General features: G+C 41.8%; 1 protein-coding gene across 10 annotated transcripts in view; it reads left to right on the top strand.

Annotated features, from left to right (window-relative positions):
* Positions 1 to 24,529, top strand: part of LOC138962456 (CCR4-NOT transcription complex subunit 2-like) — a 39,082-nt gene that overhangs the window by 11,189 nt on the left and 3,364 nt on the right. For 8 of the 10 annotated variants that reach the window (XM_070334278.1, XM_070334282.1, XM_070334284.1 and 5 more), the window contains 14 exons: positions 2,413 to 2,515; positions 8,455 to 8,547; positions 9,036 to 9,102; positions 15,749 to 15,875; positions 17,173 to 17,274; positions 17,491 to 17,552; positions 18,067 to 18,159; positions 19,197 to 19,295; positions 19,726 to 19,763; positions 21,329 to 21,446; positions 21,750 to 21,906; positions 23,383 to 23,444; positions 23,765 to 23,814; positions 24,226 to 24,326. In XM_070334278.1, the coding sequence (XP_070190379.1) occupies positions 2,413 to 2,515; positions 8,455 to 8,547; positions 9,036 to 9,102; positions 15,749 to 15,875; positions 17,173 to 17,274; positions 17,491 to 17,552; positions 18,067 to 18,159; positions 19,197 to 19,295; positions 19,726 to 19,763; positions 21,329 to 21,446; positions 21,750 to 21,906; positions 23,383 to 23,444; positions 23,765 to 23,814; positions 24,226 to 24,326 (1,272 nt within the window). The remainder of the gene's footprint in view (positions 1 to 2,412; positions 2,516 to 8,454; positions 8,548 to 9,035; positions 9,103 to 15,748; positions 15,876 to 17,172; positions 17,275 to 17,490; positions 17,553 to 18,066; positions 18,160 to 19,196; positions 19,296 to 19,725; positions 19,764 to 21,328; positions 21,447 to 21,749; positions 21,907 to 23,382; positions 23,445 to 23,764; positions 23,815 to 24,225; positions 24,327 to 24,529) is intronic. The other 2 variants (XM_070334277.1, XM_070334276.1) reach the window with 2 other exon arrangements.

Here is a 24,529-nt window from a genome sequence, read left to right as displayed (position 1 = left end):
ACGTCTTCAAATGTTAAAGTTTCTACCACAGACATACATACATACGCACGCACGCACGCACGCACAGACAGACAAAAGTTAGCATCGCATAGGCTACACTTACGTGAGCCAAAAATGAGAAAGAGAGAGTCGTCAGTAAGTAGTGGTATTGACACGTAGCGCTAAAAGATGTAGTGCTGTGTCGACACGTAGTGATAATGAATGAATGATAGGGACTCATAGACAAATTATTTGTAGCACTAATCAAGGTAGCGATAGCGGCATGTAGCACAAATGACACCTAGCACAAATGACACCTAGCGCTAGCGATACGCACCCATGCAGTCAGTTTATTTCAAAATGGCTTAAGAGCTAAACTGACACAATAAAGCCAACGCTGGATTGGGTCCCTTCTTGTTTTTTGTCTTTGACTAATATTTTTTTCTATGTATGGTTACCTTTATCTTGTGTTTTGGGCTAACTGTTAGAGAGAAGAAAGACATTCTTTCACAACAGTAGTTCATATGTTTTCACAGATACTGTATACAGTACTTTATTGCTGCTCAGACGAAAGGTCTGTTTAGTTCACATGCATGAAAGGTGCTTCAAAGAGAGTTTTTTCAGAGACAAAACCTTACTTCCATAATCAGTACAGATGCTCAGCATTGCCTGTCAGGGAAAACCCTTTCTGATTTGTGAAAATTATGCTGCAATGAAAATAACATTGCGAATTTGCTTATGATATTTATTACTATTACGTTAGGGATGCCTATAGCTATACTGAAAAATGTAGCCCCTTCAAAATGATCTCCATAACAGAACTTAAAATACTCATTACGGTAGGGATGCCTAGCAATTCTGAAAAATGTAGCCCCTTCAAACTGATATCCATAGCAGAACTTCAAAGTAGATCTAAGATAAAATTAAAAGGTTGTGTAATTTCTGTTAGCATTTATTTTTCTGCTTTGGGTTGGTGTTTTTATGTTCTGTTGTTGGCGTTGTTTATGTCTTTTCAGATTTGGTTATAATTTGTGTGTGTGGGCATTTTGTTTAGATTCAAATAATGTTTTGTTGATGTACAATTTGGCTTGGTTAATTTTCTTTTGCTACAAATGAGGATTCTGATAATTCTTGACCATTTAATTTTAACTGATGTAAGGATGGATACAAATATGGCCACAAATAACACAACATAAACAAGCTCTACATACAACAACATTATTATACTTGTCTCCATTGTTGCACTTCTGTTCAAGTGGTAGAGCAGAATGTAAACCTAAAGCCTTTATTTGTCAAATGAAATCGTGTTTTAGGCTTTGTCAGCAAATAATTAGACCTTTTCTAGTTTTGTTGCTCTGATGTTCCAGAGAATTCCATTTCAAACGGCAGAAATTAATATGTAAGCGCCTAGGGCTATATCTAGATTAGGCGCATAAAAATGATCACAATAATAATAATAATAATAATAATGTTACAGTAGAACTTCTCCCTAAAGGGACCACCCCCCCACCCCAGTACCCCAGTACTTTTTAAGACTTGGCCCTGGTCCTGCTTTCTCAGATTTTGTGTTCATAACATGTGTAAATTACCCACCATTTTGAGATTTACTCTCTTTTCAGACCATAATTTCTCAGATTTTGTGTTCATAACATGTGTAAATTACCCACCATTTTGAGATTTACTCTCTTTTCAGACCATAATTTCTCAAATTTTGTGTTCATAACATGTGTAAATTACCCACCATTTTGAGATTTACTCTCTTTTCAGACCATAATTTCTCAGATTTTGTGTTCATAACATGTGTAAATTACCCACCATTTTGAGATTTACTCTCTTTTCAGACCATAATTTCTCAGATTTTGGTTGGTCTGATAAGGAGGGTTCCACTGTACATGTAGTGCATTCATTGCCAGTGAAACAGTGGCTGCGATATTGTTCTGTTTGCACTTAAAACGAAAATGGGGATGATCATGGTACTTGGTGTTGTATTTAATTTACAGAAATCAGCATGTCGCATTAGTAATTTGTGTCTTAAAACTGGCTTATGTTGAACTTAAGATAGCGGTTTCAAGAAGCTGTGTCAGAAACATCTTTTGCCTTTCCAAGAAGTTCTTCTTCAATATTATGTATGAATTTATGGAAATATTACCCAGAATTGACCACCACTGGTTTCTTTTGATATGGAGACACAGCGCTGCACGGTATTATCAAAATTCATGTATTAGCTTTTATTTTGTAAAAGTAGCACGTGATACTGACTGCAAGGAGTTTTAGTGCTTGTTCTGAATTACACAGATTTTTACTTGAAGGTAAACCTGTTTGACATTTAGATATTCAGCAGGTCTTTAGCATCAGTTGATATGCTTTTCTGATTGCATTTTAGGCCAGCACACATTAATAATAATGATTGGATGAATTTTCTTTTGCTGACAGATTTGGTTACTCGAGAAAAACTGCAAATGACTTGCAAAACATCGGCAGGAAACCACCGCCACCGATGAATATGATGAACTTTCCTCCAAGACCCAGAAAACAGGTAAAAGTCTGTTCTGCACGGTCACTTCCTGTTCCTGTTAGGCAACTCAAGGGTTTGGTGCTAATTCTAGATCCTAATTAAATTACATATTCCTACTCCGAATCACATGTAGCATTGACACAATCGGAGATGCTAGGTTCTGAAAAGGCTAACCGTCTAAGGGAAGCAACCCCAACCACAAAAAGTGTAAACGTAGCCATGGTAATGACCATACACCCGGGGAGTTACCTCCCATCGTGCATGCCATGTCACTACTGCTACTGAACACGTGGCTCATATCATTCGACCTTACAGCTTTCGAGGGAGCAGGTTGTTGATTTTTGGGCTCCCCTGTGGCTGCGCTGTTTGGTGTTGTTTTGACACCCACCGGCCACGTTACCGTCTATCTTGCCTCCTGCTTCGTAGTTGGTGAGCTCTTTCCATTTTGGTCATTATTTTGACAGGAAATTTGTTGTAGTTGCTGATTTTCGTCCGTGTTTGGACCTGTGATATTTCAGTGACTACTGTTGGCCGCCATTTTTGTTGTCAGCATGAGTTGACAGATTTTTGTGGCTAGGCCTATGTATTTTGGAGGTAAACGTAATTTTACCTTCTTACTTGCTTGCTGCTTTGTTTAGTTGGTAAGCTTGTTCCTTCTTGTCTTTGGTTTGACAGGAATTTATCTATAGTTGCTGACTTTTTGTCCGTTTGGACTCCTAAATGCGTTTCAGTAACTTATCTTGTGGCCGCCACTTTCGGTTGCTCAGCTTTCCTGACAGCTTATTTATGTGGCTAGGCCTATGTTATGGTGAGGTTCTCCTTACTTTACCTGCGTTTTTGCCTTCTGCTTTGTTAGTTGGTAAGCCATTTCATATTTCGTCATTACTTTGACAGGAATTTTTGTTATTGCTTAATTTTCGTCCGTTTTGGACTTCTAAATTTTGTCCAGTAACTTATCGCTTGGCCGCCATTTTGTGTATCAGCGTTGCTGACAGTGGTTTACTTGGCTAGGCTTTAGCAGGTATCTACCAGTCCGTAGGACTGGTCGTGGTTTCGGATTTAACATGTTTGTTATGTTTTGTTCGTTACTCTTTCTGCCTCGAACAAACACTTTGTGGGGCAGTCATATACTGTTGTATGTCCTGTTTCTTCTCCTCGCCTTCTCTGCCGTTAGCAGATCAGGTGTTGCAGGTGTCTGCTTATCTTTGTGAAGATATTTTCGCGTTCCAAGCCTGCGTCTTCCGTTGGTCCCGCTGTCTGTGGGCGACGTCACCTTGTTGGCTTCTTTGACGCTTCCGGCCGAGACGTTGTCTAGGGCGGATGTTTGCTTCTTCGTCTTCTACCGCTGTGGTTGGCGATTCAAGTAAGTCGAGCTGGTCCACAGGCCCTCGTGAGGCCGTCAGACAGTCCCTGCTGGGACACAGCTCTTTTCGGCGGGTTCACGACCCGCAAACCCCTGTTCAGTCGCACCCTGGCCTCACTGAAGACCATTGTGTGGCTGAGCAATGGCGGCAGTTGGTTCCGGCTACTTCTCCGACGTACGCACCCGCTGGGGTCGTTTCCGGAGTTGTCTAGCCGTTTCCGACTGCTGCGCTTCCGGCACTCGCCGGAAGCATAGGTCCCCCGATGTACGCACCCGCTGTGGTCGTTTCCGGGGTTGACCAGGTCCCCCGATGTGCGCACCCGCTGTGGTCGTTTCCGGGGTTGACCGGACGTTGCCCCCCGGGCATTCGTCCTCTGTTCAGTCGCACCCTGGTTTCCTCGAAGACCATTGTGTGGCGGAGCAGTGGCGGTAGCCGTTTCCGGCGCTGCGCTTCCGGCACTCGCTGGAAGCATAGGTCCTCTGACGTACGCACCCGCTGTGGTCGTTTCCGGGGTTGACCGGACGTTGCCCCCCGGGCATTCGTCCTCTGTTCAGTCACACCCTGGCTTCCTCGAAGACCATTGTGTGGCGGAGCAATGGCGGTAGCCGTTTCTGGCGCTGCGCTTCCGGCACTCGCTGGAAGCATAGGTCCTCTGACGTACGCACCCGCTGTGGTCGTTTCCGGGGTTGACCGGACGTTGCCTTTTAGGGCATTCGGGCTTCCGGCCTCCGTCCTCGCATTCGGCGCTTCCGCTTTTCGCGGTCTCGTCTGGTGCTTTCCGGCTCCACCCGGATTTACTGCTCCTTTCGCTTCCACTTCCTCCCGGATGTCGGTAGCTGAGGAGCAGCGCCAGCCCTTCGGGCAGGTGGTGTCTCAGCTCTGGCCGATGTAGTCAGCGTTTCAACCTTCGGTTGTCGCGTCGACTTCCGTTCCGGTGCCTGCGGCTGCAGACTTGCCGTCTTCTCTCTCTTAGCCTGGTCGAGGCATGAGTTAGGACGACGTCGGGGGGGACGGATTTCCGGTTTTCCGGTTATGCCGTTTCACCGGCCTTCCACCAGTACGTGGACTTCGGTTTTTTCGCCGGTTGTGTCGGACATTCAGTCTGTCGTCAGCGATTCCACACGTGCTGGTTATTGGGAAAAAGGCTTAACGCTGTCCTCTAAGCTGCGGCAGAGGTCACGTCGAAGGTTTTCCCGGGCGGGGCTTCGGCCTCCTACACTTCCTGTCTGGAAGCATAGGTTCTCCATCACAAGCGCACGTAGTGGCTTGTCTGGGGTTGATCGAGGACTGGCCTACGGGCGTTCGGGTTCCGGCCCCAGTCCTCTTCTGGTCTGTCTCACTCTTGTTCCGTCGTGGGCATTTGTGTTTCACCAGTGCGGCAGCCGTTGTCGGCGTGGTGTTTCCGGTTTTACTGGAAGCATAAGTCCTCCATTTCAAGTACACGTTGCGGTTTTGACTGGAGTTGACAGAGGACTGGCCTACGGGCGTTCGGGCTTCCGGCCTCAGTCTACTCTATGCATCTTTCGCTTCCGTTTTTTGCGGTTTTGTCTGCTGCATTTCCGGCTCTGTTCGGATACACTTCTCCTCTTCCTGACACTCCTTCGGAGGTCGGTGGGTGAGGAACAGCGGCTGGCCTACGGGCATTTAGGCTTTTAGCCTCAGCCGGGGCAGTCTTCACTTTACCTGTTGGGTGTTGCGTTTACTGCCTAGTCAGTTCGGGTGGCCCTGGACGTTTCCCCTATTCACGACCGTCAGTAGGGGGATAAGTCAGGTCTTTTTCCGGTTGGATGGTTTTCCGGTTTCCGGTCATCTCATTCATCAGTTTACCACCAGCAACTGTGACTTCGGTTTGCGTTCGTAGCTGAGCTATTCTGGTTCTCAGTCTTTAGTCAGCAATCGAACACGTTCTGGATTTCCGTCGCAGCTCAAGCTTCGGCTCAGGATTTCCCTTGGGTGCATCGACATTGGTGGCTTCCTTGTTGGTTGACTTTGTTGTCGATGTCGGACTTCCGTTCCGTGAAGATAGGATGTTTTTTTCTACTTCCGGTTCCTTAGTCACCTTTTGTAGGTACCACGGGTTGCAGGTTTTGGCTAGGCCATCTCCTCCCGAAGGTGGTATCTCTAGTGTTTTGGTTCTGCCGCTGTTTCTACTATGGTTCAGTTCCGGAACATGCTCAGCCTTGGCTGGCTTCGGCTACACGGGCTTCACCTTTTGTTCCTTCTTGCTTATTCAGCCTTTGGAACTTGCCTCCTTTCTCTACTCTGTTGGCCAGCCCTTGCTAGGGTGAGCATGGAGCAGATGAGGCTGCCCTTCCTTCTCTACGCTCGTACGGCGGGTGTCGGAGGGACTCGTTTCTTTCGCGTTCTCAGTTCCCTGAACAGTCAAAGAGAGTCGCTTAAACTTTGCCTGCAGTAGAGACTCAGTCGAGTAGAGATCACCAGGTCTCTGACTGCTTTACAAAGGTTGAAGGAAGGTAGGGCTAGCATACTCAGAAACATGCTTAGCAGAAGCATGCTCATTCCTCTGGTTAAGCTAAGCTGGCAGCCAATAGGCAGCCTTGGCCGGGCAACAGCCATTCCACGTTGCGGCGATGGTGGTTGTTGCCTTCCTGTTTCTTGTGGCTTGTGGGGTTCTCTGGCTTCAGGTTACCCCTGTTTGGCCACAAACGTTCGGACTTTGGTCCTTGTTGTCTTTCATCGAGTCGGACTCTGTCTTTCTCTAGTGATCAGACGCGTTCTGGTGTTTCGTCCAAACTTAAGGTTCACTTGAGTTGGCCTCGGAGGTAACATTCAGGTTTTCCTGAGGGGGCATTGTCTTGGACAATGGATGTTTGAGGAGTAGTTCTTTGTGGCTTTCCTCCTCTCTCTCAGGTTTTTGGCTACTCTTCTCCTTCGGGCAGAGGTTTAGTTAAGGTTCGGTTCCTGTGACTTCAGTCTTGGGCCTTTCCTCTCTTCTTCCTCATCTTAGTATGAGGCGAGTCCGGATGACGTCCGTTGGGTCGGGTTTCCTTACAGTCGCCCGGCTACAAAAGGCAACTTTGTCTAGGGCGGTTGTCCGTTTTTCTCCGCGTTGGACTCTGTCTTCAGACAGGGACAGACGCGCTCTGGGTTTCTGGCCAAACTCAGGTAGGCTCTTGATTTGGCTAGGAAGTTAACTGCCTGTTTTTTCCCTGAGAACTCTGGTTTCGGGAGTCTTATGGCTGGCTGGCTTCACGGTTTACGTTTACCAGTCTTGGTTTTCTGCTTTCGGTTTTTGATTCACTCTCGATTACCTTCAAGCAGACTGTTTTGGGAACATTCTGGCTTTTAGCCATTTTGTTTATGGTTGCCAGTCACATCGGTTTTTGACCACCGTGGGTCCTCACTTCCGGTAGCTTACGCACAGTCGTAAGTGGCTGCTGTCGGGTGCTACCTCTCTCCCTGCGTTCGCAGGGACTGGTAGGGGATGACTGGCGACCTTCTATTTGTGAGTTTTCTCTTCGAGGTGGACTCTGGTACTTAGTGCTTGGATGTCTCTCTCTCGCTCTTTCGTGGGGATTGGTCACTCTTATTTTGAGCTGACTTCTTTCTCACAAGCCTTTTGGGCTTTACTACATCCCAAGGTTTGCAGACTTTGGCATGGTTGTCTTAAGGTCACCGCGGGGGTTCGTCCTTCTCAGTTGAGGGGACAACCTTACGCACGGATCTTCTCAGGACATTAGCATTTCCTTCCAATAAAAGGGGGGGGGGGGGAAGCTTGTCTTTCCCTTGGCTCGCCAGGGTTTTTAATCCAAGGCTTGGGTCTATTCCTGTGCTGTTTTTTACGGCTAGGAGATTGGAAGAAGTGCTGAGCACAGCTTTCTGGATCTCTGAGGTTGTCTCTTTCGCTTTGCCTGAGATACTTCTCGGCTGTCAATCAGGACTTTCCTTGGTTCCCTCACTGCCTGTTGGCAGTGGGCCAGCCCTGGCAAGGGCTTTTGAGTGGGTTAGATTTTCTTTCCCACTGGGACCGCCCTGATTCTTTGGCAGCGGTCCAGGTTTTTGGCAAGGTTTTTTGAGTGAGTTAGATTTTTCTTTCCCACCGCCTTGTTGTTGCAATCTGCTACATGTGATTCGGAGTAGGAATATGTAATTTAATCGAAAATTTTATTGTAAATTTTCATTTAATAAATATACCTACCCGAATCACATAGTATATTCCCTCCCGCCAACCCCGCTTTTGATTTGGAGAATTTATTCTTTAGGTCGAATGATATGAGCCACGTGTTCAGTAGCAGTAGTGACATGGCATGCACGATGGGAGGTAACTCCCCGGGTGTATGGTCATTACCATGGCTACGTTTACACTTTTTGTGGTTGGGGTTGCTTCCCTTAGACGGTTAGCCTTTTCAGAACCTAGCATCTCCGATTGTGTCAATGCTACATGTGATTCGGGTAGGTATATTTATTAATGAAAATTTACAATAAAATTTTCGATTTCCGTTTCAAGCTCATTTTACATGTGTGCATGTATGTTTAAATTACAGTGTTTTACTGGATGTAATCTTAAACCCAATGGGGGGGGGGGGGGGGGGGGGGGGGGAATCACTTGATAAAAATGTCCTGATGTCTTTGCAGGGATTTCCTGGTGAAGATGAAGACAATGAAACCAGTCAGTTGTTCAATGCTGCAAATGTGTTCAGAGGGACAGACAAGGACATTGTTGGAGGAGTAAGTACAATGTATTTCACTCTGTGCTCTCAGCAACAAAGAAGGCACAGCAGACACTGACACAGTATACAAACAACCATTTAGAGTGAGACAACAAGATTCAATTTGTGACGAGAACATGTTTTGGGAACTGAAATGTTTGATTTCTTCTCCTGCTCGTTACTGGCATATCTTTGTTAGCAAAACCTTCCGTTGAACAGTCACGTGTTAAAGAAATATGACAAAACATTTGAATGGTACAAAATAGTTTTTCTTTGCCAAGTGTTAATCATCAGGAAGAGAAAAACAGTCCTCAATTCATATCACTATCAGAAACTTGTGATATTTTGGTGTTTGTTCTTTGTAAACCTGTTTGATATACATGTCTGAGAATTTAGATGAATATGATACGGAAATAAAGTTGTTGGCATACCCTCGCTGTCATGAACGTTTTCTCAGAGGAGATTTACTGGAGTGGACTTGTATAAGAGCAGTGACCCTTCTTGCAGATCATGCCTTCTCAGTCCCCGTCACAGTTATCGGGGTTTGGGCCTACAGGCAGTTTTTACACACCAGGTAAGGGAAAGTTCATATAATCAATATGTACTTTCATCTATTCAGATGGAGATGGCTGTTTTATTTCCAACAGTTTGTGGTCATGAATTTTTGACTCACCTGAGTAATTGGTGAGTATTAGGATTGATATGTGTCCGGTTGTATGGCCGGCCGTCTGTCCGTGGACAAAAAACTTAACGTTGAGGTTATCTCGGATGATTTTCAAGCTAGACCTCTGAAACTTTGCACACTTTAAGGGTTTGATGATCTCACAAAGAGACCCCAGTTGGTTGCCCCTCGTCAAATTTTAGGGTCACAGCGAGGTCATGTTCGTTTCATAAAAACTTTTTGTTGAGGTTATCTGGGATGTTTGTGAAGCTAGAGCTTTGAAACTTTTTACACTTCAAGGGTTTGATAATCTACCGACGTGACCCTAGTTTGGTTGACCCTCGTCACATTTTGAAGTCACAGCGGGGTCATGTTTGTAAAAACTTTATGAGTTTTCTCATTTATGTCCAATGGGAGCAAAAGTCTCCAAATTTTACACAATTGTTTATGTTGATAATCCTCAGACAAATTTGGCTTGTTTTTATCAAATTTCAGAGTCACAGCATGAAAATGTTTGCTTGAGAAGATTTTCACCCCTGAAATATCCACTGAACTATCAAGAAAATAAGTCTTGAGGTCATCAAGCTTAATGATGTCATTGTTTGATTTGGTCACAGTCTTGGCTAGACTATTGGTGATGACATCATGTTCAGATGTCATAGTGTCAGAAATGAGGTCACACAAGTGTCTGAGTACAGTAGTACTCCCCCTTAGCGACCCCCCTGTTTACGACCACCCCCTTTTTACGACCGATTTTGCTACCACGGATGCATTCTACTATATAATGAACCCCCAGTGAACGACTCACCCCAAAACGCGACTTACGACCGAGCTTTTGGGGATGAATTACGACTTTCGCGCATTTGTAGTCGAGCAGACGAAAACAATACATGGCGGCTCTTGCTCCTCGAACTATCGCGAGACGAAAAAAAAACTAAATCTCGCGCACGATAGAATCCGCGGCGACTTCCTTAGGAGTCGAGAAGACGCAAATCCTGTGTATCGTCAAGGATAATGACCCAAAACGCGACTTACGACCGAGCTTTTTGGGATGATTTACGACTTTTGCGCATATTTCGAGCAGACGAAAACACAACATGGCGGCTCTCGCTCCTCCAACTATCGCGAGAAGAAATAAATAAAAACGAAATCGCGCGCGCGCGAGATCCTGATACATCCGGTTTTCTTCTGCACGCTATCTTGTCACGACGACTGTCTTGTTGACAAACGAAGATTCGCGAAAGAAAAAGAAAAGCGCCGACTCTTGAGTAGAGAGCTAATAAAGTAATCGCTAATCGAGCGAAGTGGCTATCCGCGGCGACTTCCTTGGGAGTCGGGAATACGAAAATCTTGTGTGTCGTCAAGGATAATAAGGACTCGGTGTTATCTAGATGGTGAGAAGGATAGCGAAGCGAAAGTACGCAAAGAGAGGAGCCTGTACGAAGACCTCAACGATCGTGGTCAAGTTTAGCGATGCAAGGCGACGAATCATTCATATGAGCGGAAAGATGATTCGGGAGAAAAGTCGTTATGCTTTCTATCGAGTTAGGACATTCGGATTTTACTGGTTGCGCCACAATGTCAAATGTGCTTCACTCAGCGGGGAGCGAGCATTACCCATGAGTAAATTTTCTTTGAAATTTGAGTTCAAGTTGTTCTGCTGTAATGTGTTTGTGTGTGTGTGTGTGTGTGTGTGTGTGTGTGTGTGTGTGTGTGTGTGTGTGTTTTGATATGACAGTAAACTGCAACTGTGTGTTTGTGTGTAAACATGACAGTTCATACACTGCAACCGAGTTCATGACCGACCGGCCAAAAACTCAAACCCCCCTTTTAAGACCCCCCCTTTTTACGACCTAATTTTCAAGGTTTTTCCAAAGTCGTAAACAGGGGGTTCTACTGTATACCCATTCTTTCTGGGCTAGCCAAAACTCAATTTGGTCAAGAAAATTTAGTGGATGTTAACACTTTCTACCCCACCTATGTTATGTTGACCAATTTTTGTTTAGCCGATACCAGCTGTGCTGCAGCAGGTCACTCGGAATTGTAGTAGCTGTGTAGAAACTGTGTATCAACACGCTGGAATGCAGGCGCTAGATTGACGTTACAGGAAGCGACTGAAGCTAACAGTCTGAGCCGATATATCCGTACCTGGTCAGATAGAGCCAAATGAGTGGGTACGGATATATCCGTACCTGGGAGACAATGAGTTAAGTACATCTGGCTAGTTAGAGATGGTGGTGGGAAGCAGGTTTGGGGTTGTGCAAGTCACAGGAGCTTGTATCAAAGCGCCGGTCAATCATTATTTACTCCTTCATCCCTACAGTCTCCGAACTACTACTATTCACTACTATTCACTAGTGAATAGTAGTAGTAAGGGTAAGCATGCAGGAGTAAATAATGATCGACCGGCGGTTGGATACAAGCTCCTGTGGTGCAAGTTTGAATATGTGCAATATTCTTAGGGTTGAATAACTAAATGGATTGATAAAGGTTACATAAGGAGTTCTCTTGAACATTATTTTATAAAGCTGGAACAGCTTCTTTTTTTTGGGGGGGGGTCATAGGTAGTGGAATCCTCCTTTTAACACCTACAAAACCCTGAGAAAATTATGTCTTAAAATGGGGGTAAACTTACAGAGGTTATGAACAGAATATCTTAGAAAACATGGTCTTGAAAATGTCTTATCAGGGGTTTGGGGGTCTTAACTCATTGTCTCCCAGGTACGGATATATCCGTACCCACTCATATGGCTCTATCTGACCAGGTACGGATATATCCGTACCCACTCATATGGCTTTATCTGACCAGGTAGGGATATATCCGTACCCACTCATATGGCTCTATCTGACCTGGTACGGATATATCGGCTCAGACTGTTAGCTTCAGTCGCTTCCTGTAACGTCGATCTAACGCCTGCATTCCAGCATGTTGATACACAGTTTCTACACAGTTACTACAATTCTGAGTGACCTGCTGCAGCACAGCGGAAGGTCGCAGGTTTGAATTCGGGCCGGGACGGACATGGGTCAACTTTATGTGAAGACTCAGAGACAGAAGCCATATTCCACCCCCGTGTCACCACAATGGCACGCAAAAGACCTCGGTCATTCTGCCATAAGTGCAGATGGCTGATACCACCTAAACACGCATACACTTGTGTATCATCAAAAACATTACTCGTTTGTTTCTAAGAGCACATTTATAAGTTTATCTTGTTGTGCTCCCTTAATTACAACTTTCAATTACGGCTTTGTATTTATGAAACTGAATAAAAAAACCCTGTTTAAACCAAAAGCTGTGAGGGCGTAAAAACTCAAATTATCATATAACCCATATCATGTCCTAAGAGGCGAAATATTTATCCTGTAGGACAGTAAGCATTCTCTCTTTCCTTTTTATGGGGTAAGGTGGTTCAGGGAGGGGCGGGGGTAACGAAGGCGAGCCATGTGTAAGCATTTGCTTTTCTTGTTATTTGTTGTTTCTAATTATATCCCTTCTGATTTGTGGATGGAAGTTCAAGTTTTATTAGTCCATAACCCATGGGGGCATTTTGAACAATAAATACAATCAATACAATCATGATATATGCTAATAAAGTAAATAGATGGAGGGGGAAAAAAATTTAATTTATGAAAAACTGTTACAAATTCTATTAATAAAGTCCAAAATATTCTTTAGCAATTTCTTTTTCTTAGTAGCAAACAACTTTTTAAATTTAGGTGCATTAGGTTTTTTCCAATAGTAAGGTGGTAACAACTCAGCTCTTTCTTCTTTGAAAAAATCACAGACAAATAAATAATGAAATTCATCACCTATGTCTTGTGATACACATTTGGTGCAAATTCTTTCTGACCTCGGGATATTAAGATAACGTTCTTTCTGTCCAGGCAAATTGTTGTTTAATGTTCTAAACTTCATCATTGAAACACATTGCTGATATGACAAGTGTGTGACATAGTCTTCACATGCAAAAATATCTTTAAACATTCGATAATTCCAAAACATATTTTTTGTTCCAATTTCTGTAAACCATTTATGGATATACTGGTCATACAAGCTTCTTTTTACTTTCTTTTTAAACCATGCGCTTGAGTATTGAACATTTTCTTGAAAAGTCCAAAGGCCAGAGAGACCAATTTCATTCAAGGTTTTTTCAATAAAACATAAATAATCCGATTCAATCATCTTGTTGATAAACAATTTATTAGTAAAGCAATACACAATACTTGAACATTTATTTTTATGAATAGGACTAATCTGTTTATACCAATAGCAAAGCATTCTACATTTCATATTAACATCTAGTCCCCCGCGGGTTAGGGGGAAGAATTTACCCGATGCTCCCCAGCATGTCGTAAGAGGCGACTAACGGATTCTGTTTCTCCTTTTACCCTTGTTAAGTGTTTCTTGGATAGAATATAGTCAATGTTTGTAAAGATTTTAGTCAAGCAGTATGTAAGAAATGTTAAGTCCTTTGTACTGGAAACTTGCATTCTCCCAGTAAGGTAATATATTGTACTACGTTGCAAGCCCCTGGAGCAATTTTTTGATTAGTGCTTTTGTGAACAAGAAACAATTAACAAGTGGCTGTATTCCATCTCCCCCCCTTTCCCTGTCGCGATATAACCTTCGTGGTTGAAAACGACGTTAAACACCAAATAAAAAAAGAAAGAAAGAATTAACATCTAGTGGATATCTTCCAAGTTCACCAAATATCATAGCATTTGGAGTTGATTTTTTTAGTTTGAAAACAATTTTATAAAAACGCAATTGAAGTTTAGTAGCAAGTTCACAGGAACCAAAACCCCATACTTCACCTCCGTACAGTAAAATTGGAGCAATCATTTTATCGAACAGGTCAACTTGTATGTCCACAGGCAGTGACAATTGTCTACAAGTGCGCAAAAGAACAAACATTGCCCTTGAGGCACGATCATATAGATTCTTCTGTGCGACTGAAAATTTATTATTATAATTAATCTTAAGGCCCAAGTACATTTCATCAAACACTACTTCGATTAAATTGCCATTATACGTAAACAGTGGTTTATTTCTAATTTCTAACACTATCAACGTCATCTGTTGTCGTACCCTCACTTGTAGCTAGCATATTTTGCAATTTAGTTTCAACAGTATTAATATCATCCTCATTCAGATTAACTACAAAAGCTAACTTGGTCCCATTGTTATTATCCCATTTTGGTTTTGTGTACTTGTTTTCCTTTTCTCTACTTTTAGACAGCAAATCTTCATTTTTGGGTTTTTTCACATCGTCTGCTAGGCAATCGTTAGCGCGTACTTCATTATGTTTTAATAAATGCAAAACAACAGGCCAGTGTACGTCAGAATACATTTCACAAAATTCCATCACAGAAAAATATTTAACTTTCGAGAACAAATCTTTTGACATAATGCAATAATCAACAACGCTCTTATCCTTACATGTGCATTTACCAACCCCTGTATCATCGCCAACTCTACCATTAGCAATAACTAAGCCAGTCATTTTACAAAAATCAATCAATTTGAAACCTAGGTTATTAGTATTATTATCCTGTGAGGCCCGCTCACCTATTAGAGTACCAACCTCATCAGAGTCAAACAAATCATCAACAAAACCTGAATGCTGATCATCTTCATACAACATTTCACTCAGATGATCAGTGCGGGAATTTAAGTCTCCTAAAAGACAAACATAATCATTATCTACCCCAAACTGCATATACACCTCTTCTAATTCAGCATAAACATCTTTATTATGGTAAGGTGATACTTCTGGGGGAATATATAAAGCACAGATAAGGGTGCCACGGCCAAGTATTTTCTTATCTAACTTAAAAAATAGCGCATTCTCACACATTTCTACATCCAAAAATCTATACCATATTTTCATCTCTTCTTTTATCTTATGTGACAGCTTTTTTTCTTCAAAAATAGTTATATTATTAGCAAACACTTCCCGTAATAAAACTAATACACCACCTGATTTTCTGCGAAATGTTCCTCTATTCTTATAAAATGCTATATATCCTGGAGGATTTCGAAGAAGAGAGAACAGGTTCAGTTCAACACATTAAAAGGAGTACTTACCAAGTTTGTGTAGAATTCCATGATTGCAGTTTACAGGAACGGAGAGATATGTGACTGAGATGCACATGCATGCGGATAGCGAATGGAATGTCATGTCGATAAGAAAGGTGTACTAGTGATAGCTTTGAATCGCAATGTAATATTGATGACTTTGACTGATAATTTAGGGGAATGTTGCTGTTTGAAATCTAGAATTACATGTAATGTGAACAAAATGTGCAGTCAGTTCAGTATTTTGCAGAGAGATTTTCCCCTCAAGAATTTAATGTAATCAATATGATCTGGTTTGTTACAATTGCTTTGCATGATAGAGTGGATGTTTTTGTGTGTGTGTGTGTGTGTGTGTGTGTGTGTGTGTGTGTGTGTGAGCCATGATATATATCCTTGTTAAGTAGTACTTGTTTGGAAAAAGGCCTAGCAAATCACTGTGTAAGTAGAGTGACTTACGGGGGTCATTTATTTCTGCAGCAAGTCTGGCACTCCCGCAGAGGCCGATTGGCAGCGGTCAATTCCGGAACAACACACCGACCAGCATGAACCCTGGGTTCCCTCCCATGGGCATACAACAGCCGCCACAACAACACTCACCTAACAGGTGACAGCATTGAGTAGTGTTGAAAAAAAGAATCTGGGCGTTTTGTCTTCATAGTGTAGGTCAGGGTAACGGTCCTATCTTGTTCTTTATTCGCATTACTAGGTGCTTTTATAAACTTCACTGTTCGCCACCTTCAAACCAATGTTTCAGAAAGCAAATGCTTGTCGGAGTGCGACCTTTTTTTTTTTACATTTAGTCAAGTTTTGACTAAATGTTTTAACATAGAGGGGGAATCGAGATGAGGGTCATGGTATCTGTGTGTGTGTGTGTCTGTGCATGTGTGTGTGTAGAGCAATTCAGACTAAACTACTGGACCGATCTTTATGAAATTTGACATGATAGTTCCTGGGTATGATATCCCCAGACGTTTTTTTCATTTTTTCGATAAATATCTTTGATGATGTCATATCCGGCTTTTTGTAAAAGTTGAGGCGGCACTGTCACACCTTCATTTTTCAATCAAAGTGATTGAAATTTTGGCCAAGAAATCTTTGACGAAGGTCGGACTTCGGTATTGCATTTCAGCATGGAGGCTTAAAAATTAATTAATGACTTTGGTCATTAAAAATCTGAAAATTGTAATTAGAATTATTTTTTTTATAAAACTATCCAAAATTACTTTTATTTTATTCTTCAACATGTTCTGATGCCAAAAACATATAAATATGTTATATTCGGATTAAAAACAAGCTCTGAAAATAAAAAAAATATAAAAATTATGATCAAAAATAAATTTTCGAAATCGTTTTAAAAACAAGTTCATCTTATTCCTTGTCGGTTCCTGATTCCAAAAACATATAGATATGATATGTTTGGATTAAAAACACGCTCAGAAAGTTAAAACAAAGGGAGGTACAGTAAAGCGTGCTTAATGCGGCACAGCGCAACCGCTACCGCGCTAAACAGGCTCGTCACTTTCACTGCCTTTTGCACTAGCGGCGGACTACGGTCATTGTGAAAAAATGCAGTGCGTTCAGTTTGATTCTGTGAGTTCCACAGCTTGACTAAATGTAGTAATTTCGCCTTACGCGACTAGTTTTTTTTGTTTTTTTTCGCCTGGCGTTATATATTTTATATCTCTTTTTTTGTGTTAGTTTTTTTTAAAGCCTGTGTAATTGGTGGGCACATTGTGTTGTCTGTATCACAGAAAGTAGTGCAGTAAATTACAAACTTTGATTTTGACAGATGCTATGCTACTCTTTGCTAGGGATGTTTTCTTTCCTACCCTTACTTTGCTGTTGTTAAGATTTGACTGGACTTGCAGAAGGGGAATAAATTCAGGTTTTCTCTCTTGCAGTATATCAGCAATAGGTCCTCGCAATATCTTGGGTAGTCAGAATCAGTCTGGGCAGCTCAACAATTTGCAAAAACGGCCAAACGTTGGAGCAAACTTTGGCAGGTGAGTGAAGATGCATTTCATGGAGTTCGTATTTTTCACTTTTTCTCAGATCAGTGCAGCTTTAACTCGTTCTGCTGCAAACACAGTTTGGGTGCTGATGCTATTAGGTTTAGTTGTTCATTGGTTGTTGTAGTCTGTGATACTGAAAAATGAGCAATGTTGCACATCAATTTATCGGTTTATATGTACAAAACACATTTTCATTTTCTTGCCCAGCCAAGGTCCCATGGGGAATTACAGTACTTTTGGTGGTTATGGATCAAGTAGATCAAGTACATGTGAGTATCTCCCATCACTATCTCCCATCTTTCTGTCTGTCTGTTTTTCACTTGCTGGTTTTGTTGCTTTGTCCATTTCTTTGTCTGTTTACCTCTTCTGATCTGTGATTGATTAATAGTTACACATTTTGCCTTCTTTGAAACTGGGTTTGTCCTATGTTCTACATCAACTGAGAATTCCCGGTATTTTATTAGTTGAAATCTGAAATGGTGAAATCGACTATACCAGCTAGTTAAAGCTAGGAATATATGTTTTCTTGGACATCTTTGGTTCTGCAGATCTTTGCTGCTATTGCATTTGTTTTTTCTTGTGTTCTGACTGTATGAACAGTTTATACAGGAGCCAGATTTGGTGCTAGTCTCCTGATACTAGTTCGTTACGACAAGAGCGAACGCACTCAAAGGATTCTAGCATCACAGTGAATAGAGAACACGTTCCTTTTTCCATGTGGTTTTGATTTCATTTGTATACCTTCCTATTGAAGCCAAATGCTAAATCTTTATTTTATTTCAGTTGACCATCCAACGCTTGACTTGTCTGACTTCCCTTCATTGAGCTCACGGAGTAACGTTGCTCCCAACCCCGTGCCTGCCAATAGAACGTATGGTAGGTCACCTCTTTCCCTGTAGTTACATGTATCAGTATCATGCACTATACTGTGCTCAGCAGATAGAAATAAACGATAACCAAACATCAAAAATAGGGAAGTGCCTTTTTTTAAGACTATCCAAACTATGTTATTGTGTCTCATATCTTTTTTGTTGTTGAAAAACATGTTTTTAATTTTTTTTAAATACATGTATAACAACACGACAACAGCACCACCAACATAAGAAAACAAGCACACAAAAACATACATTCACTACACGACAAAAAAATAATATGCCCCTCATTACATCTGAGCCCTTCTGACACTTTCACATGACCATATTTTCTATATTGTGTCTCATAATAGATGAAAATGGTGACGTGGATTTCTGGAGACAGATGTGTCTTTCTCTTGTGTCCCATCTTCCTCTTTCTCTTGTGTCCTATCTTCCTCTTTCTCTCCCCTTCACTTTCTAGGTCTCTTTATGTGTCTCTGTCTGTCAGTGTCCTGATAGCTTACATTGATTAGTTATGTCATTGGGCATTGCTATTCTTCCTTAACTTTTCTTCTCTCATTTTCTACTTTCTTTCTGTATTTATTTGCTTGCGTCTGTCTGTCAGTGTCAGAACAAGGTTCACTGTGTCTACCTTTGATATGCAGCTTACCCTTAATTACTACCTCTTGTGTTCAGATTATTGAAAGTTGGTGTGGGCATTTGTCGAATTATCAAAAATATAAAATTATCCCTTCCTGGCATTGTAGCATTTTTGCTCTGCAATGGGGCAAGCTGAGTGTAACAGAACAGTTTGCAACAAAACCTGATGGATAACAATTGTGAAGTGCTGTTATTGTTATGAACAGCTGTACAATCTTTGATACAGATAGACAGGTGGACAGAGTGTGCAAGCTGTCCAGTCTGTGAGCTTTTTTATGACATTTATTACAACTTCAAAACAAACAAACAAATGTTCTGGAAGCAATTCCATGTGCCCGTCCCTGCAAAGTGATGTGTTGTTACCACAGTATGCAATTAACAAGTTTGTTGATGATTAAGATTCTTCTAAAGTAGGTATGGTGAGCAAACCACCGCAAGAATCAACCCCAGAGTTCAACATCACGCAGGAGGAGTTCCCCGCACTGCCAGGATCGCAAAGTGAGTTTCTGTGATTGTGAACCTGTGTGTTGCATATTTGTTAATTAAAGGCTAATAGGTGCGTAAATAAATGGATCTTGATGACATTAACCAGAGCTAGTTTTGTGTGTTTTATCATTAATCGTAGTGTCTACATTGACAGTTGGCCCTTATGTATTGATAGGTTTCCCCTTTTGCTTTCAAAATCACAGCTGATTTATTAATTACTGAAGATTTTTTTTCATACAAAGCATATTTTCATTTATTCAGTAGCCATTATCTTTGAGCGAACACATAGATTTTACAAATGATCACAAGCCAGTGTGATAAGGTGGAGGAAGGAACTTTAATTTTGATTGAGAATTTTCTCTAATCTATTGTTGGTTCAGGATTTTTTCTTTGTACATCTAAAATTTGGTGTTTCCTAATACATTGGTATGGTTGTTTTCAGATCCACCTTCACAGTCATCTGACCAGTCAGCAAAAACGGTAAGCACTTCTGCATCTGTAGCTTCTTGAAATTTTGTTCTTGCTGACTTTCTGTTGAGGGTTGAATCAGACCTTTTGAATAGAAATATATCCTGTAGAATATGAATTCCCCAAATAGCTCTGTCATGTTTTTATGGACTGGTATTGCTTTTCCTTGGGGAAAAAAAGTGGGGCAAACAAACCCATGCAACATGATAGGCCAATATTTATCGAGTGGCGTGTTTCTACACGTGGTGGTCGATCACGTGTGGAGACACTCTGCTTTCTATTGATTGGCCTACAATGTCACGTGGGTTTGTTTGCTATATTTTTTTCCAAGAAAAAGCAACTCTTTGCCGCCCATAAAAACTTGACAGAGTTATTTCCGATATTATCTACATCGGCTAAGTTTACAACACGTATGCCTTTTCCTGTTTTAGAGTGCTATATTTGTTGAAAGTGGTTGCAAATGCAATGACAAACTCTTGATAAACTTTTGATTAAAAGTGTATTTAGATTGAGACTTGAAACTTGCAGAGTCATTTCTTGATCTTTGTTCATCTACTTAAACTCCATATAGAGTGTAACCCCATTTTGAAACTTCCCCCTTTTTTGACTCACATGCGAAGCAAAAGTGAGTCTATGTACTCACCCGAGTCGTCCGTCCGTCCGTCCCCCCCGTCCGTCCGGCCGTCCGTCCGGCCGTCCGGAAAACTTTAACGTTGGATATTTCTTGGACACTATTCAGTCTATCAGTACCAAATTTGGCAAGATGGTGTATGATGACAAGGCCCCAAAAAACATACATAGCATCTTGACCTTGCTTCAAGGTCAAGGTCGCAGGGGCCATAAATGTTGTCTAAAAAACAGCTATTTTTCACATTTTTCCCATTTTCTCTGAAGTTTTTGAGATTGAATACCTCACCTATATATGATATATAGGGCAAAGTAAGCCCCATCTTTTGATACCAGTTTGGTTTACCTTGCTTCAAGGTCAAGGTCACAGGAGCTCTTCAAAGTTGGATTGTATACATATTTTGAAGTGACCTTGACCCTGAACTATCGAAGATAACTGTTTCAAACTTAAAAATTATGTGGGGCACATGTTATGCTTTCATCATGAGACACATTTGGTCACATATGATCAAGGTCAAGGTCACTTTGACCCTTATGAAATGTGACCAAAATAAGGTAGTGAACCACTAAAAGTGACCATATCTCATGGTAGAAAGAGCCAATAAGCACCATTGTACTTCCTATGTCTTGAATTAACAGCTTTGTGTTGCATGACCTTGGATGACCTTCAAGGTCAACATGTATTTTGGTAGGAAAAATGTGTAAAGCAGTTCTTAGTGTATGATGTCATTGCTAGGTTTAGCTGAAGGTCAAGGTCATGTAAAGGTCAAGGTCAAGCATGTGAGTCGTATGGGCTTTGCCCTTCTTGTTTAATCTCTACTTCCTCAAACTTTGTGTTGAAAATGTCTGTAAATTTACCTACAATTTGAGACTTTCTCAGGTTTTAGTTTGTCTGGGGGTTCCCCTGAAGTGTCTGCTGATTTTAATATTTGCCATTTATTTATTGACAGCCAACGAGTACGCCGACTGGGTTTGACCCAATGGGCAACAGAGACGGTGCAAAGTTTGCAGCAGACAAATTACCAGGGGGACCAGCACCCAAGCGAGGAATACAGACGCATTCAGATGGTATGTGCATTGGATATGTGTTGATCTTTTTTTTTTCACGCGCACAAACACACGCTTTTCTTCATACGAGGTTTTGGTTCAAACACGTTGACCGAATGACGTTTTGCTGCCGAGGCAAAGCTAATGTCACGTGTGCAGAGCTAAAAATTTGTGTCATAAAAAGTTATTGATTTCCTGCCTCCAGTTGTGAGTATACATTAGTCGTAAGTTTCAATGTCTTAGATATCTGGATACCCCAACTGGCTAGTGGATACGTGCATTGTGTTTATTTAACAATGGATTGTGTCTGTGTGGTGCGTGTAGGCACAGTGTCCAACATCCCCCAGGGAATGGTGACGGACCAGTTCGGCATCGTGGGCTTGTTGACCTTCATCCGGGCGGCAGAGAGCGACCACAACTTGGTGGCCCTGGCCCCCGGCATCGACCTCACCACACTCGGCCTCAACCTCAACCAACCTGAGTAAGCATGTCACATTTACACTATCATGATTTTGTTTGTTCGTTCATGGGCTGAAACTCCCACGGCTTTTACGTGTATGACCGTTTTTACCCCGCCATTTAGGCAGCCATACGCCGCTTTCGGAGGAAGCATGCTGGGTATTTTCGTGTTTCTATAACCCACCGAACTCTGACATGGATTACAGGATCTTTTTCGTTGCGCACTTGGTCTTGTGCTTGCGTGTACACACGGGGGTGTTCGGACACCGAGGAGAGTCTACACACAAAGTTGACTCTGAGAAATAAATCTCTCGCCGAACGTGGGGACGAACTCACGCTGACAGCGGCCAACTGGATACAAATCCAGCGCACTACCGACTGAGCTACATCCCCGCCCACTATCTCATGATGAGATTGGTTTTTTGACTCACATGCGAAGCAAAAGTGAGTCTATGTACTCACCCGAGTCGTCCGTCCGTCCGGAAAACTTTAACGTTGGATATTTCTTGGACACTATTAAGTCTATCAACACCTGATGTGGCCTGATGGTGTATGGTTACAAGATCTCAAAAAACATGTGCGGCAACTTGACCTCACTTCAAGTTCAAGGTCACAGGGGCCATAATTGTTGTCTTAAAAACGACCATTTTTCACATTTTCGCATTTTTTTCTGAAGTTATCGAGAATGGCAACCTTAGCTATGTATGCTATACAGGGCAATGTAAGCCCTATCTTTGGACACCAGTTTGGTTGACCTTGCTTCAAGGTCAAGGTCGCAAGGGTCCTTTAAAGTTGGATTGTATACATATTTTGAAGTGACCTTGACCCTGAACTATGGAAGATAACTGTTTCAAACTTAAAAATTATGTGGGGCACATGTTATGCTTTCATCATGAGACACATTTGGTCACATATGATCAAGGTCAAGGTCACTTTGACCCTTATGAAATGTGACCAAAATAAGGTAATGAACCACTAAAAGTGACCATATCTCATGGTAGAAAGAGCCAATAAGCACCATTGTACTTCCTATGTCTTGAATTAACAGCTTTGTGTTGCATGACCTTGGATGACCTTGACCTTGGGTCAAGGTCACATGTATTTTGGTAGGAAAAATGTGTAAAGCAGTTCTTAGTGTATGATGTCATTGCTAGGTTTAGTTATTTGACCTTGACCCTGAAGGTCAAGGTCATGTAAAGGTCAAGGTCAAGCATGTGAGTCGTATGGGATTTGCCCTTCTTGTTTTGTTGGTAAAGCTTACATCTGTGAGTTGCCCCTTGAAACAAACTATCACTGATAAAGTTTTACTGTGGTCAAGCTGTTCTAATGCCTCTGAAAGTTGTATGAGAAAGTTGTATGAGAAAGAGTATTAAAGATTAGTTAACATTAGGGGGGGGGGGGGGAATGCTTGTGGGGGAAAGGGGAGTATGTCTTGTTATGCTTTCTTTGTTTTCAGTGAAGTAAATCAGAGTCTTGACAATCATTATTTCTGTTTCAGAAATTTATACAGCACCTTTCAGTCACCGTGGGCTGATGCACCATGTCGACCGCAAGACATAGGTGAGACTGCCATTTGTTTTATTTTTTACACAGTTAGCGTAAGAGCCTTTGATATCAAGATATGGTGGTGTTGGTTTTCTTTTTTTAAAATTTTTTTTATGAAGCCGTTTAAATCAAGGTAATAGTGTCAGAGTTATTTTCTTCTTATTGTTTTACACTGTGCATTTGAGATATTCTAATCTGGACTTAGACGGTTTATAATTTTGACTATCTAAACAGCTTCTCCATGAAGGGAATTTCAAGCTCAAATGGGTATAGATAGTTTGGGAATGTGTGTGGGTTTGTGACAATATTATCAAGGTCTGATGGTTTCCTTTCAGATTTTCACGTCCCAGCTGAGTACCTCACAAATATCTTTATCAGGGAAAAGGTGAGGCTTTTGGGGTTGCCTTCTTACTTTTAGTTAAATATTGGTTTAAATGTGGTGTATTGAAATCCAACTTTTGTCAAATTAGCGAGGATTGAACTTTTAAAAGGGTTAACATAACCTTGGCGTCAGCTGTTAGAGGAATATTTAAATGTTGCTGAAGGTTAACTTTAGTGAATTTAGTGAGGGCAATAAGAGAGGAATATTTAAATGTTGCTGAAGGTTAACTTTAGTGAATTTAGTGAGGGCAATAAGGTACCTGAAATAAAAGCAACCAAAATCCACTCGGCAGATGCTGCTTTGTCTTAGAATTCATTGATCAAGAAAGAACTCTTTTCAACTTTTATTTGGTGGTAATTTTGATGTCAACTTTGTTCCTTTGTTTTAAAGTGTGTAACCATATATTTTATGCAGCTTGCTCCCATCAAGTTGAATCGGTACGGCGAAGATCTACTCTTCTTTCTCTTCTACATGAACGGTGGAGATGTCTTGCAGTTAGCAGCAGCTGCAGAATTGTAAGATTTGGATTACTCCCCCTTTTGCTTGTTTGCTTGTGTCCCAGCCTGCATGGTGTCATTTAACAACATCATGCTGAGAGCCAGTCATTGTTTCTTCAGTTTGAGGGGAGGCCCTTTGTTCAGGCACTTTTCGGGCATTAGTTTAAGAATCTGAATGGCAGCATTAGGTTTTGCATTGGTTGCTCAGAACAAAAATATGC

This window comes from Littorina saxatilis, linkage group LG3 (assembly GCF_037325665.1).
Source record: "Littorina saxatilis isolate snail1 linkage group LG3, US_GU_Lsax_2.0, whole genome shotgun sequence".
In the NCBI taxonomy this organism is placed as follows: Eukaryota; Metazoa; Mollusca; class Gastropoda; order Littorinimorpha; family Littorinidae; genus Littorina; species Littorina saxatilis.
Note: the sequence above shows the minus strand (reverse complement) of the source record. Positions and strands in the feature narration are given on the sequence as shown.